The 16336-nt window shown below is 44.2% G+C and overlaps 1 protein-coding gene across 5 annotated transcripts in view; it reads left to right on the forward strand.

Annotated features, from left to right (window-relative positions):
- Window positions 1-16336, forward strand: part of LOC124127673 — a 187825-nt gene that overhangs the window by 153785 nt on the left and 17704 nt on the right. For all 5 annotated transcript variants that reach the window (XM_048381021.1, XM_048381019.1, XM_048381020.1 and 2 more), the window contains 2 exons: window positions 12567-12814; window positions 16003-16064. In XM_048381021.1, coding sequence (XP_048236978.1) covers window positions 12567-12814; window positions 16003-16064 — 310 coding nt within the window. The remainder of the gene's footprint in view (window positions 1-12566; window positions 12815-16002; window positions 16065-16336) is intronic.

The following is a 16336-nucleotide window of genomic DNA, read 5'->3' on the forward strand; positions in this document are numbered from 1 at the left end:
ACTAATGAGATGACACAGGGCTGTATAGGAACTAATGAGATGACACAGGGCTGTATAGAAACTAATGAGATGACACAGGGCTGTATAGGAACTAATGAGATGACACAGGGCTGTATGGGAACTAATGAGATGACACAGGGCTGTATAGGAACTAAGGAGATGACACAGGGCTGTATAGGAACTAATGTGATGACACAGGGCTGTATAGGAACTAATGAGATGACACAGGGCTGTATAGAAACTAATGAGATGACACAGGGCTGTATGGGAACTAATGAGATGACACAGGTCTGTATGGGAACTAATGAGATGACACAGGGCTGTCTGGGAACTAAGGAGATGACACAGGTCTGTATGGGAACTAAGGAGATGACACAGGTCTTTATGGGAACTAATGAGATGACACAGGGCTGTCTGGGAACTAAGGAGATGACACAGGGCTGTATAGTAACTAATGAGATGACACAGGGCTGCTTAGCAATGAATAAGATGACACATGGTTGTATAGGAACTAAGGAGATGACACAGGGCTGTATGGGAACTAATGAGATGACACAGGGCTGTATAGAAACTATTGAGATGACACAGGGCTGTATAGGAACTAATGAGATGACACAGGGCTGTATAGAAACTAAGGAGATGACACAGGGCTGTATAGGAACTAAGGAGATGACACAGGTCTGTATGGGAACTAAGGAGATGACACAGGGCTGTATAGGAACTAAGGAGATGACACAGGGCTGTATAGGAACTAAGGATATGACACAAGGCTGTATAGGAACTAATGAGATGACACAGGGCTGTATAGGAACTAATGAGATGACACAGGGCTGTATAGAAACTAAGGAGATGACACAGGGCTGTACAGGAACTATAGAGATGACACAGGGCTGTATAGGAACTAAGGAGATGACACAGGGCTTTATGGGAACTAATGAGATGACACAGGGCTGTATAGGAACTAAGGAGATGACACAGGGCTGTACAGGAACTATAGAGATGACACAGGGCTGTATGGGAACTAAGGAGATGACACAGGGCTGTATAGGAACTAAGGAGATGACACAGGGCTTTATGGGAACTAAGGAGATGACACAGGGCTGTATAGGAACTGAGATGACACAGGTCTGTATAGGAACTAAGGAGATGACACAGGGCTTTATGGGAACTAAGGAGATGACACAGGGCTGTATAGGAACTGAGATGACACAGGTCTGTATAGGAACTAAGGAGATGACACAGATCTGTATAGGAACTAAGGATATGACACAGGGCTGTACAGGAACTAAAGAGATGACACAGGGCTGTATAGAAACTATGGAGATGACACAGGTCTGTATAGGAACTAAGGAGATGACACAGGGCTGTATGGGAACTAATGAGATGACACAGGGCTGTATAGGAACTATGGAGATGACACAGGGCTGTATAGAAACTAAGGAGATGACACAGGTCTGTATAGGAACTAAGGAGATGACACAGGGCTGTATGGGAACTAATGAGATGACACAGGGCTGTATAGGAACTAATGCAATGACACAGGGCTGTATAGGAACTAAGGAGATGACACAGGGCTGTATAGGAACTAATGCAATGACACAGGGCTGTATGGGAACTAAGGAGATGACGCAGGGCTGTATAGGAACTAAGGAGATGTCACAGGGCTGTCTGGGAACTAATGAGATGACACAGGGCTGTATAGGAACTAATGCAATGACACAGGGCTGCATAGCAATGAATAAGATGACACAGGGCTGTATAGAAACTAAGGAGATGACACAGGGCTGTATAGGAACTTAGGAGATGACACAGGTCTGTATGGGAACTAATGAGATGACACAGGGCTGTCTGGGAACTAAGGAGATGACACAGGGCTGTATAGTAACTAATGCGATGACACAGGGCTGCATAGCAATGAATAAGATGACACATGGCTGTATAGGAACTAAGGAGATGACACAGGGCTGTATGGGAACTAATGAGATGACACAGGGCCGTATAGGAACTAATGCAATGACACAGGGCTGTATAGGAACTAATGCAATGACACAGGGCTGTATAGGAACTAAGGAGATGACACAGGGCTGTATAGGAACTAATGCAATGACACAGGGCTGTATAGAAACTAAGGGGATGACACAGGGCTTTATGGGAACTAAGGAGATGACACAGGGCTGTATAGAAACTAAGGAGATGACACAGGGTTGTATAGAAACTAAGGGGATGACACAGGGCTGTATAGGAACTAAGGAGATGACACAGAGCTGTAAAGAAACTAAGGGGATGACACAGGGCTGTGTAGGAACTAAGTAGTGATGACACAGGGCTGTATAGGAACTATAGAGATGACACAGGGCTTTATGGGAACTAAGGAGATGACACAGGGCTGTATAGGAACTGAGATGACACAGGGCTGTATAGGAACTAAGGAGATGACACAGGTCTGTATAGGAACGAAGGAGATGACACAGGGCTGTATAGGAACTAAGCAGATGACACAGGGCTGTATAGAAACTAAGGAGATGACACAGGGCTGTATAGAAACTAAGGGGATGACACAGGGCTGTATAGGAACTAAGGAGATGACACAGAGCTGTAAAGAAACTAAGGGGATGACACAGGGCTGTGTAGGAACTAAGTAGTGATGACACAGGGCTGTATAGGAACTAAGGAGATGACACAGGGCTGTATAGAAACTAAGGAGATGACACAGGGCTATGTAGGAACTAATGAGATGACACAGGGCTGTATAGGAACTAATGAGATGACACAGGGCTGTATAGGAACTAATGAGATGACACAGGGCTGTATAGGAACTAATGAGATGACACAGGGCTGTATAGAAACTAAGGAGATGACACAGGGCTGTATAGAAACTAATGAGATGACACAGGGCTGTATAGGAACTAAGGAGATGACACAGGGCTGTATAGAAACTAAGAGGATGACACAGGGCTGTATAGAAACTAAGGGGATGACACAGGGCTGTATAGGAACTAAGGAGATGACACAGGGCTGTATGGGAACTAATGCAATGACACAGGGCTGTATAGGAACTAATGCAATGACACAGGGCTGTATAGGAACTAAGGAGATGACACAGGGCTGTATAGGAACTAAGAAGATGACACAGGGCTGTATAGGAACTAAGGAGATGACACAGGGCTGTATAGGAACTAAGGAGATGACACAGGGCTGTATAGGAACTAAGGAGATGACACAGGGCTGTATAGGAACTAATGCAATGACACAGGGCTGTATAGTAACTAAGGAGATGACACAGGGCTGTACAGGAACTAATGCAATGACACAGGGCTGTATAGGAACTAAGGAGATGACACAGGGCTGTATAGGAACTAAGGAGATGACACAGGGCTGTATAGGAACTAATGCAATGACACAGGGCTGTGTAGGAACTAAGGATATGACACAGGGCTGTATAGGAACTAATGAGATGACACAGGGCTGTATAGGAACTAATGCAATGACACAGGGCTGTGTAGGAACTAAGGATATGACACAGGGCTGTATAGGAACTAAGGAGATGACACAGGGCTGTATAGGAACTAATACAATGACACAGGGCTGTGTAGGAACTAAGGAGATGACACAGGGCTGTATAGGAACTAATGCAATGACACAGGGCTGTGTAGGAACTAAGGATATGACACAGGGCTGTATAGAAACTAAGGAGATGACACAGGGCTGTATAGAAACTAAGGGGATGACACAGGCGGTATAGGAACTAAGGAGATGACACAGAGCTGTATAGAAACTAAGGGGATGACACAGGGCTGTGTAGGAACTAAGGAGATGACACAGGGCTGTATAGAAAGTAAGGGGATGACACAGAGCTGTATAGAAACTAAGGGGATGACACAGGGCTGTATAGGAACTAAGGAGATGACGCAGGGCTGTATAGGAACTAAGGAGATGTCACAGGGCTGTCTGGGAACTAATGAGATGACACAGGGCTGTATAGGAACTAATGCAATGACACAGGGCTGCATAGCAATGAATAAGATGACACAGGGCTGTATAGGAACTAATGAGATGACACGGGGCTGTATAGAAACTAATGAGATGACACAGGGCTGTATAGGAACTAATGAGATGACACAGGGCTGCATAGCAATGAATAAGATGACACATGGCTGTATAGGAACTAAGGAGATGACACAGGGCTGTATGGGAACTAATGAGATGACACAGGGCCGTATAGGAACTAATGCAATGACACAGGGCTGTATAGGAACTAATGCAATGACACAGGGCTGTATAGGAACTAAGGAGATGACACAGGGCTGTATAGGAACTAATGCAATGACACAGGGCTGTATAGAAACTAAGGGGATGACACAGGGCTGTATAGGAACTAAGCAGATGACACAGGGCTGTATAGAAACTAAGGAGATGACACAGGGCTGTATAGAAACTAAGGGGATGACACAGGGCTGTATAGGAACTAAGGAGATGACACAGAGCTGTTAAGAAACTAAGGGGATGACACAGGGCTGTGTAGGAACTAAGTAGTGATGACACAGGGCTGTATAGGAACTAAGGAGATGACACAGGGCTGTATAGAAACTAAGGAGATGACACAGGGCTATGTAGGAACTAATGAGATGACACAGGGCTGTATAGGAACTAATGAGATGACACAGGGCTGTATAGGAACTAATGAGATGACACAGGGCTGTATAGGAACTAATGAGATGACACAGGGCTGTATAGAAACTAATGAGATGACACAGGGCTGTATAGAAACTAATGAGATGACACAGGGCTGTATAGGAACTAAGGAGATGACACAGGGCTGTATAGAAACTAAGAGGATGACACAGGGCTGTATAGAAACTAAGGGGATGACACAGGGCTGTATAGGAACTAAGGAGATGACACAGGGCTGTATGGGAACTAATGCAATGACACAGGGCTGTATAGGAACTAATGCAATGACACAGGGCTGTATAGGAACTAAGGAGATGACACAGGGCTGTATAGGAACTAAGGAGATGACACAGGGCTGTATAGGAACTAAGGAGATGACACAGGGCTGTATAGGAACTAAGGAGATGACACAGGGCTGTATAGGAACTAAGGAGATGACACAGGGCTGTATAGGAACTAATGCAATGACACAGGGCTGTATAGTAACTAAGGAGATGACACAGGGCTGTACAGGAACTAATGCAATGACACAGGGCTGTATAGGAACTAAGGAGATGACACAGGGCTGTATAGGAACTAAGGAGATGACACAGGGCTGTATAGGAACTAATGCAATGACACAGGGCTGTGTAGGAACTAAGGAGATGACACAGGGCTGTATAGGAACTAATGAGATGACACAGGGCTGTATAGGAACTAATGCAATGACACAGGGCTGTGTAGGAACTAAGGATATGACACAGGGCTGTATAGGAACTAAGGAGATGACACAGGGCTGTATAGGAACTAATACAATGACACAGGGCTGTGTAGGAACTAAGGAGATGACACAGGGCTGTATAGGAACTAATGCAATGACACAGGGCTGTGTAGGAACTAAGGATATGACACAGGGCTGTATAGAAACTAAGGAGATGACACAGGGCTGTATAGAAACTAAGGGGATGACACAGGGCTGTATAGGAACTAATGAGATGACACAGAGCTGTATAGAAACTAAGGGGATGACACAGGGCTGTGTAGGAACTAAGGAGATGACACAGGGCTGTATAGAAAGTAAGGGGATGACACAGAGCTGTATAGAAACTAAGGGGATGACACAGGGCTGTATAGGAACTAAGGAGATGACGCAGGGCTGGATAGGAACTAAGGAGATGTCACAGGGCTGTCTGGGAACTAATGAGATGACACAGGGCTGTATAGGAACTAATGCAATGACACAGGGCTGTGTAGGAACTAAGGATATGACACAGGGCTGTATAGGAACTAAGGAGATGACACAGGGCTGTATAGGAACTAATACAATGACACAGGGCTGTGTAGGAACTAAGGAGATGACACAGGGCTGTATAGGAACTAAGGAGATGACACAGGGCTGTGTAGGAACTAAGGATATGACACAGGGCTGTATAGAAACTAAGGAGATGACACAGGGCTGTATAGAAACTAAGGGGATGACACAGGCTGTATAGGAACTAAGGAGATGACACAGAGCTGTATAGAAACTAAGGGGATGACACAGGGCTGTGTAGGAACTAAGGAGATGACACAGGGCTGTATAGAAAGTAAGGGGATGACACAGAGCTGTATAGAAACTAAGGGGATGACACAGGGCTGTATAGGAACTAAGGAGATGACGCAGGGCTGGATAGGAACTAAGGAGATGTCACAGGGCTGTCTGGGAACTAATGAGATGACACAGGGCTGTATAGGAACTAATGCAATGACACAGGGCTGTGTAGGAACTAAGGATATGACACAGGGCTGTATAGGAACTAAGGAGATGACACAGGGCTGTATAGGAACTAATACAATGACACAGGGCTGTGTAGGAACTAAGGAGATGACACAGGGCTGTATAGGAACTAATGCAATGACACAGGGCTGTGTAGGAACTAAGGATATGACACAGGGCTGTATAGAAACTAAGGAGATGACACAGGGCTGTATAGAAACTAAGGGGATGACACAGGCTGTATAGGAACTAAGGAGATGACACAGAGCTGTATAGAAACTAAGGGGATGACACAGGGCTGTGTAGGAACTAAGGAGATGACACAGGGCTGTATAGAAAGTAAGGGGATGACACAGAGCTGTATAGAAACTAAGGGGATGACACAGGGCTGTATAGGAACTAAGGAGATGACGCAGGGCTGGATAGGAACTAAGGAGATGTCACAGGGCTGTCTGGGAACTAATGAGATGACACAGGGCTGTATAGGAACTAATGCAATGACACAGGGCTGCATAGCAATGAATAAGATGACACAGGGCTGTATAGGAACTAATGAGATGACACGGGGCTGTATAGAAACTAATGAGATGACACAGGGCTGTATAGGAACTAATGAGATGACACAGGGCTGTATAGGAACTAATGAGATGACACAGGGCTGTATAGAAACTAATGAGATGACACAGGGCTGTATAGAAACTAATGAGATGACACAGGGCTGTATAGGAACTAAGGAGATGACACAGGGCTGTATAGAAACTAAGGGGATGACACAGAGCTGTATAGAAACTAAGGGGATGACACAGGGCTGTATAGGAACTAAAGAGATGACACAGGGCTGTATAGGAACTAAGGAGATGAGACAGGGCTGTATAGGAACTAATGCAATGACACAGGGCTGTATAGGAACCAATGAGATGACACAGGGCTGTATAGGAACTAATGAGATGACATAAGGGCTGTATAGGAACTAATAAGATGACACAGGGCTGTATGGGAACTAATGAGATGACACAGGGCTATGTAGGAACTAATGAGATGACACAGGGTTGTATGGGAACTAAGGAGATGACACAGGGCTGTATAGAAACTAAGGAGATGACACAGGGCTGTATGGGAACTAATGCAATGACACAGGGCTGTATAGGAACTAATGCAATGACACAGGGCTGTATAGGAACTAAGGAGATGACACAGGGCTGTATAGGAACTAATGCAATGACACAGGGCTGTATAGGAACTAAGGAGATGACACAGGGCTGTATAGGAACTAAGAAGATGACACAGGGCTGTATAGGAACTAAGGAGATGACACAGGGCTGTATAGGAACTAAGGAGATGACACAGGGCTGTATAGGAACTAAGGAGATGACACAGGGCTGTATAGGAACTAATGCAATGACACAGGGCTGTATAGTAACTAAGGAGATGACACAGGGCTGTACAGGAACTAATGCAATGACACAGGGCTGTATAGGAACTAAGGAGATGACACAGGGCTGTATAGGAACTAAGGAGATGACACAGGGCTGTATAGGAACTAATGCAATGACACAGGGCTGTGTAGGAACTAAGGATATGACACAGGGCTGTATAGGAACTAATGAGATGACACAGGGCTGTATAGGAACTAATGCAATGACACAGGGCTGTGTAGGAACTAAGGATATGACACAGGGCTGTATAGGAACTAAGGAGATGACACAGGGCTGTATAGGAACTAATACAATGACACAGGGCTGTGTAGGAACTAAGGAGATGACACAGGGCTGTATAGGAACTAATGCAATGACACAGGGCTGTGTAGGAACTAAGGATATGACACAGGGCTGTATAGAAACTAAGGAGATGACACAGGGCTGTATAGAAACTAAGGGGATGACACAGGCGGTATAGGAACTAAGGAGATGACACAGAGCTGTATAGAAACTAAGGGGATGACACAGGGCTGTGTAGGAACTAAGGAGATGACACAGGGCTGTATAGAAAGTAAGGGGATGACACAGAGCTGTATAGAAACTAAGGGGATGACACAGGGCTGTATAGGAACTAAGGAGATGACGCAGGGCTGTATAGGAACTAAGGAGATGTCACAGGGCTGTCTGGGAACTAATGAGATGACACAGGGCTGTATAGGAACTAATGCAATGACACAGGGCTGCATAGCAATGAATAAGATGACACAGGGCTGTATAGGAACTAATGAGATGACACGGGGCTGTATAGAAACTAATGAGATGACACAGGGCTGTATAGGAACTAATGAGATGACACAGGGCTGCATAGCAATGAATAAGATGACACATGGCTGTATAGGAACTAAGGAGATGACACAGGGCTGTATGGGAACTAATGAGATGACACAGGGCCGTATAGGAACTAATGCAATGACACAGGGCTGTATAGGAACTAATGCAATGACACAGGGCTGTATAGGAACTAAGGAGATGACACAGGGCTGTATAGGAACTAATGCAATGACACAGGGCTGTATAGAAACTAAGGGGATGACACAGGGCTGTATAGGAACTAAGCAGATGACACAGGGCTGTATAGAAACTAAGGAGATGACACAGGGCTGTATAGAAACTAAGGGGATGACACAGGGCTGTATAGGAACTAAGGAGATGACACAGAGCTGTTAAGAAACTAAGGGGATGACACAGGGCTGTGTAGGAACTAAGTAGTGATGACACAGGGCTGTATAGGAACTAAGGAGATGACACAGGGCTGTATAGAAACTAAGGAGATGACACAGGGCTATGTAGGAACTAATGAGATGACACAGGGCTGTATAGGAACTAATGAGATGACACAGGGCTGTATAGGAACTAATGAGATGACACAGGGCTGTATAGGAACTAATGAGATGACACAGGGCTGTATAGAAACTAATGAGATGACACAGGGCTGTATAGAAACTAATGAGATGACACAGGGCTGTATAGGAACTAAGGAGATGACACAGGGCTGTATAGAAACTAAGAGGATGACACAGGGCTGTATAGAAACTAAGGGGATGACACAGGGCTGTATAGGAACTAAGGAGATGACACAGGGCTGTATGGGAACTAATGCAATGACACAGGGCTGTATAGGAACTAATGCAATGACACAGGGCTGTATAGGAACTAAGGAGATGACACAGGGCTGTATAGGAACTAAGGAGATGACACAGGGCTGTATAGGAACTAAGGAGATGACACAGGGCTGTATAGGAACTAAGGAGATGACACAGGGCTGTATAGGAACTAAGGAGATGACACAGGGCTGTATAGGAACTAATGCAATGACACAGGGCTGTATAGTAACTAAGGAGATGACACAGGGCTGTACAGGAACTAATGCAATGACACAGGGCTGTATAGGAACTAAGGAGATGACACAGGGCTGTATAGGAACTAAGGAGATGACACAGGGCTGTATAGGAACTAATGCAATGACACAGGGCTGTGTAGGAACTAAGGAGATGACACAGGGCTGTATAGGAACTAATGAGATGACACAGGGCTGTATAGGAACTAATGCAATGACACAGGGCTGTGTAGGAACTAAGGATATGACACAGGGCTGTATAGGAACTAAGGAGATGACACAGGGCTGTATAGGAACTAATACAATGACACAGGGCTGTGTAGGAACTAAGGAGATGACACAGGGCTGTATAGGAACTAATGCAATGACACAGGGCTGTGTAGGAACTAAGGATATGACACAGGGCTGTATAGAAACTAAGGAGATGACACAGGGCTGTATAGAAACTAAGGGGATGACACAGGGCTGTATAGGAACTAATGAGATGACACAGAGCTGTATAGAAACTAAGGGGATGACACAGGGCTGTGTAGGAACTAAGGAGATGACACAGGGCTGTATAGAAAGTAAGGGGATGACACAGAGCTGTATAGAAACTAAGGGGATGACACAGGGCTGTATAGGAACTAAGGAGATGACGCAGGGCTGGATAGGAACTAAGGAGATGTCACAGGGCTGTCTGGGAACTAATGAGATGACACAGGGCTGTATAGGAACTAATGCAATGACACAGGGCTGTGTAGGAACTAAGGATATGACACAGGGCTGTATAGGAACTAAGGAGATGACACAGGGCTGTATAGGAACTAATACAATGACACAGGGCTGTGTAGGAACTAAGGAGATGACACAGGGCTGTATAGGAACTAAGGAGATGACACAGGGCTGTGTAGGAACTAAGGATATGACACAGGGCTGTATAGAAACTAAGGAGATGACACAGGGCTGTATAGAAACTAAGGGGATGACACAGGCTGTATAGGAACTAAGGAGATGACACAGAGCTGTATAGAAACTAAGGGGATGACACAGGGCTGTGTAGGAACTAAGGAGATGACACAGGGCTGTATAGAAAGTAAGGGGATGACACAGAGCTGTATAGAAACTAAGGGGATGACACAGGGCTGTATAGGAACTAAGGAGATGACGCAGGGCTGGATAGGAACTAAGGAGATGTCACAGGGCTGTCTGGGAACTAATGAGATGACACAGGGCTGTATAGGAACTAATGCAATGACACAGGGCTGTGTAGGAACTAAGGATATGACACAGGGCTGTATAGGAACTAAGGAGATGACACAGGGCTGTATAGGAACTAATACAATGACACAGGGCTGTGTAGGAACTAAGGAGATGACACAGGGCTGTATAGGAACTAATGCAATGACACAGGGCTGTGTAGGAACTAAGGATATGACACAGGGCTGTATAGAAACTAAGGAGATGACACAGGGCTGTATAGAAACTAAGGGGATGACACAGGCTGTATAGGAACTAAGGAGATGACACAGAGCTGTATAGAAACTAAGGGGATGACACAGGGCTGTGTAGGAACTAAGGAGATGACACAGGGCTGTATAGAAAGTAAGGGGATGACACAGAGCTGTATAGAAACTAAGGGGATGACACAGGGCTGTATAGGAACTAAGGAGATGACGCAGGGCTGGATAGGAACTAAGGAGATGTCACAGGGCTGTCTGGGAACTAATGAGATGACACAGGGCTGTATAGGAACTAATGCAATGACACAGGGCTGCATAGCAATGAATAAGATGACACAGGGCTGTATAGGAACTAATGAGATGACACGGGGCTGTATAGAAACTAATGAGATGACACAGGGCTGTATAGGAACTAATGAGATGACACAGGGCTGTATAGGAACTAATGAGATGACACAGGGCTGTATAGAAACTAATGAGATGACACAGGGCTGTATAGAAACTAATGAGATGACACAGGGCTGTATAGGAACTAAGGAGATGACACAGGGCTGTATAGAAACTAAGGGGATGACACAGAGCTGTATAGAAACTAAGGGGATGACACAGGGCTGTATAGGAACTAAAGAGATGACACAGGGCTGTATAGGAACTAAGGAGATGAGACAGGGCTGTATAGGAACTAATGCAATGACACAGGGCTGTATAGGAACCAATGAGATGACACAGGGCTGTATAGGAACTAATGAGATGACATAAGGGCTGTATAGGAACTAATAAGATGACACAGGGCTGTATGGGAACTAATGAGATGACACAGGGCTATGTAGGAACTAATGAGATGACACAGGGTTGTATGGGAACTAAGGAGATGACACAGGGCTGTATAGAAACTAAGGAGATGACACAGGGCTGTATAGGAACCAATGAGATGACACAGGGCTATGTAGGAACTAAGGAGATGACACAGGGCTGTTTAGGAACTAAGGAGATGAGACAGGGCTGTTTAGGAACTTAAGAGATGACACAGGGTTGTATAGGAACTAATGAGATGACACAGGGCTATGTAGGAACTAAGGAGATGACACAGGGCTGTATAGAAACTAAGGAGATGACACAGGGCTGTATAGAAACTAATGAGATGACACAGGGCTGTATAGGACCTGAGATGACACAGGGCTGTATAGAAACTAAGGAGATGACACAGGGCTGTATAGGAACTAAGGAGATGACACAGGGCTGTATAGAAACTAAGGAGATGACACAGGGCTGTATAGGAACTAAGGAGATGACACAGGGCTGTGTAGGAACTATTAGGATGACACAGGGCTCTATATGGACTATTGACGGACTGTGATATGATTGATGTGCTTGCGCTTGATGTTTGTTTGATCTTGTTACAGCTGGGTATCCCACCATCCTGAAGGCGTCATATGCTGGCTTGTCCCGAGAGATGTCAGATGTCGAGAAGCAGGTCACGTCCACGTCCATCGGGGAGGAAGATGGAGGGGCAACTGGGGATGGGGAGGGTCCACGGGGGATACAGCTGCCGGCAGCCACAGACTCGGGGCCATCTACACCGTTACCAAGGCAACCATCCCTTGCCCACATCGGCCGACCAATCGCTCATTACCAGCATGTGCCCGACCCAGTGAGTGTGTTGTCACAACTAGTGTCTATTCAGTTGCCTTCATACGTGATGTGAATCTAGAAACTTTTATTTAGTGAACCGGAATGTGAACAATAGTTTCATGAGCAATATCTCCACCGAATAGCAGTCAAGTCTCAAATCATTAGGTGGGTACTCCGAGAATGGTTTATTACCACCCCATGTGGATCAGGTCATGTTGGCTGTGACAAGACTGATCTCATGATTCCAAAACTGTTGCTCTTGTTTCAAACCCTGGCTGTCTAGTCTAGATGTAATCATCAGCTGCAATGTTGCTGACTGCAGCTTTAAACAACATTCCTGTAATCACTAAGTATGTGAGTGTATGGGGAAGCCTAGTCTTGTTTGTTTGTTTGTTGTTTAACGCCGCACTCAGCAATATTCCAGCTATGTGAAGGCGATTTGTAAATAATCAAGTCTAGACCAGACAATCCAGTGATTGACATCATGAGCATTCATCCAATCAATTGGAATACGATGAAGTGCATCAACAAAGTCAGCAAGCCTGACCACCCGATCTCATTAGTCGCCTCTAATGACAAGCATAGTCGCATTTTACGGCAAGCATGGGTTGCTGAAGACCTATTCTAACTCGCATCTTCACGGGTACATGGGTTGCTGAAGACCTATTCTAACTTGCATCTTCACGGGTACATGGGTTGAAGGGGAAGATCTGGTGTGAGATTCCCAGAGACTGAAAATAAGGGTGTTGAGTTGTTTAAAGAGTTATTGACTGATATTCAACTGTAGACAAGACAAACATTGACCATTAAGATGATTATGATGATGGTGTATGAATAATGATATAACTAGGAAGAATATGATAAAGGTACCTTGCTACAGTTGCTTTATGTGGAGTACTGAATTCTCCCTGGTGTTCGTGTTGTTCTTGTAGAGTACTGAATTCTCCCTGGTGTTCGTGTTGTTTCATGTGGAGTACTGAATTCTCCCTTGTTTTCATATTGTATTATTTGGATTACTAAATTCTCCCTTGCTTTAGTGTTGTTTCAAGTGGATTACTGAATTCTCCCTTGTTTTCGTGTTTTGTCACGTGGAGTACTGAATTCTCCCTTGATTTAGTGTTGTGTTATTCTGATTACTAAAATCTCCCTTGTTTTCGTGTTGTGTTATTTGGAGTACTAAATTGTCCCCCGCTGCGCGAAAGCGCGAAGCGGGGGATATAGTATTCACGACCGTCCGTCCGTACGTCCGTACGTCCCACCAGTTTGTTGCCGCGATATCTCAAGAACTAAACACTGGATTGTCTTCATATTTGGAAATATTGTGTATATACAGACTCCGCAGACACCAGTCGGTTTTGGTGACCTTGACCCCATTTTCAAGGTCACAGCAGGCAAATCTGCTTTTGGAGTTGGAAAACGGTGTTGCCGCGATATCTCAAGAACTAATCGCAGGATTGTCTTCATATTTGAAACTATGGTGTATATACAGACACTGCAGACACCAGTCGGTTTTGGTGACCTTGATCCCATTTTCAAGGTCACAGCCGGCAAATCTGCTTTTGGAGTTGGAAAACGGTGTTGCCGCGATATCTCAAGAACTAATCGCTGGATTGTCTTCATATTTGGTACTATGGTGTATATACAGACTCCGCAGACATCAGTTGGTTTTGGTGACCTCGACCCCATTTTCAAGGTCACAGCCGGCAAATCTGCTTTTGGAGTCGGAAAACGGTGTTGCCGCAATATCTCATGAACTAATCACAGGATTGTCTTCATATTTAGAACTATGGTGTATATACAGACACCGCAGACACCAGTCGGTTTTGGTGACCTTGACACCATTTTCAAGGTCACAGCCGGCAAATCTGCTTTTGGAGTTGGAAAACAGTGTTGCCGCGATATCTCAAGAACTAATCGCTGGATTGTCTTCATATTTGGTACTATTGTGTATATACTGGCGGGGGACATTTCGTCACTTTGTGACAAATACTTGTTTTCCCTTGTTTTCGTGTTGTGTTATTTTGAGTACTAAATTCTCCCTTGTTTTAGTGTTGTGTTATTTGGATTACTGAATTCTCCCTTGTTTAAGTGTTGTTTCAAGTGGATTACTTAATTCTCCCTTGTTTTCGTGTTTTGTCATATGGAGTACTGAATTCTCCCTTGTTTTAGTGTTGTGTTATTCTGATTACTGAAATCTCCCTTGTTTTAGTGTTGTGTTATTTGGATTACCGAATTCTCCCTTGTTTTAGTGTTGTTTCAAGTGGATTACTGAATTCTCCCTTGTTTTTGTGTTGTTTTAAGTGGATTACTGAATTCTCCCTTATTTTTGTGTTGTGTCATGTGGATTACTGAATTCTCCCTTGTTTTCGTGTTGTTTCAAGTGGATTACTGAATTCTTCCTTGTTTTAGTGTTGTTTCAAGTGGATTATTGAATTCTCCCTTGTTTTTGTGTTGTTTTAAGTGGATTACTGAATTCTCCCTTGTTTTTGTGTTGTGTCATGTGGATTACTGAATTCTCCCTTGTTTTTGTGTTGTTTCAAGTGGATTACTGAATTCTCCCTTATTTTCGTGTTGTGTTATTTGGAGTACTAAATTCTCCCTAGTTTTTGTGTTGTGTTTTTTGGAGTACTGAATTCTCCCTTGTTTTCATGTTGTATCATACGAAGTACTGAAGTCTCCCTTGTTTTAGTGTTGTGTCATGTGAAGTACTGAAGTCTCTTGTTTTAGTGTTGTGCTATGTGGAGTAATGAATTTTCCCTTGTTTTCGTGTTGTGTCATATGGATAATTGAATACTCCCTTGTTTTCATGTTGTGTCATTTGGAGTAATGAATTCTCCCTTGTTTTAGTGTTGTGTCATGTGGATTATTGAATTCTCCCTTGTTTTTGTGTTGTTATGTGGAGTAATGAATTTTCCCTTGTTTTCGTGTTGTGTTATGTGGAGTACTGAATACTCCCTTGTTTTCATGTTGTGTCATTTGGAGTAATGAATTCTCCCTTGTTTTAGTGTTGTGTCATGTGGATTATTGAATTCTCCCTTGTTTTCGTGTTGTGTTATGTGGAGTACTTAATTTTCCCTTGTTTTCGTGTTGTGTTATGTGGAGTACTGAATACTCCCTTGTTTTCATGTTGTGTCAAGTGGAGTATTGAATTCTCCCTTGTTTTTGTGTTGCATCACGTTGAGTAATGAATTCTCCCTTGTTTTGCAGATAGAGCTGGCTGCTGCTGTTCAGGTTCAGAAAGAGGCCAAGGCAGCTGTGGATATACAACGGTATGGATGTCGTAGAGTCAAATAATAGATCCTACAGTTGGACATTAGATCCCACAGTTGAACATTAGATCCTACAGTCAAACATTTGATCCTACAGTCAAACGTTAGATCCTACAATTGAACATTAGATCCTACAGTCTAACATTAGATCCTACAGTTGAACATTAGATCCTACAGTTGAACATTAGATCCTTCAGTCGAACATTAGATCCTACAGTTGAACATTAGATCCTACAGTTGAACATTGGATCCTACAATCTAACATTAGATCC

This window comes from Haliotis rufescens, unplaced genomic scaffold, assembly GCF_023055435.1.
Source record: "Haliotis rufescens isolate VD_foot unplaced genomic scaffold, xgHalRufe1.0.p SCAF_35, whole genome shotgun sequence".
Taxonomy (NCBI): Eukaryota; Metazoa; Mollusca; class Gastropoda; order Lepetellida; family Haliotidae; genus Haliotis; species Haliotis rufescens.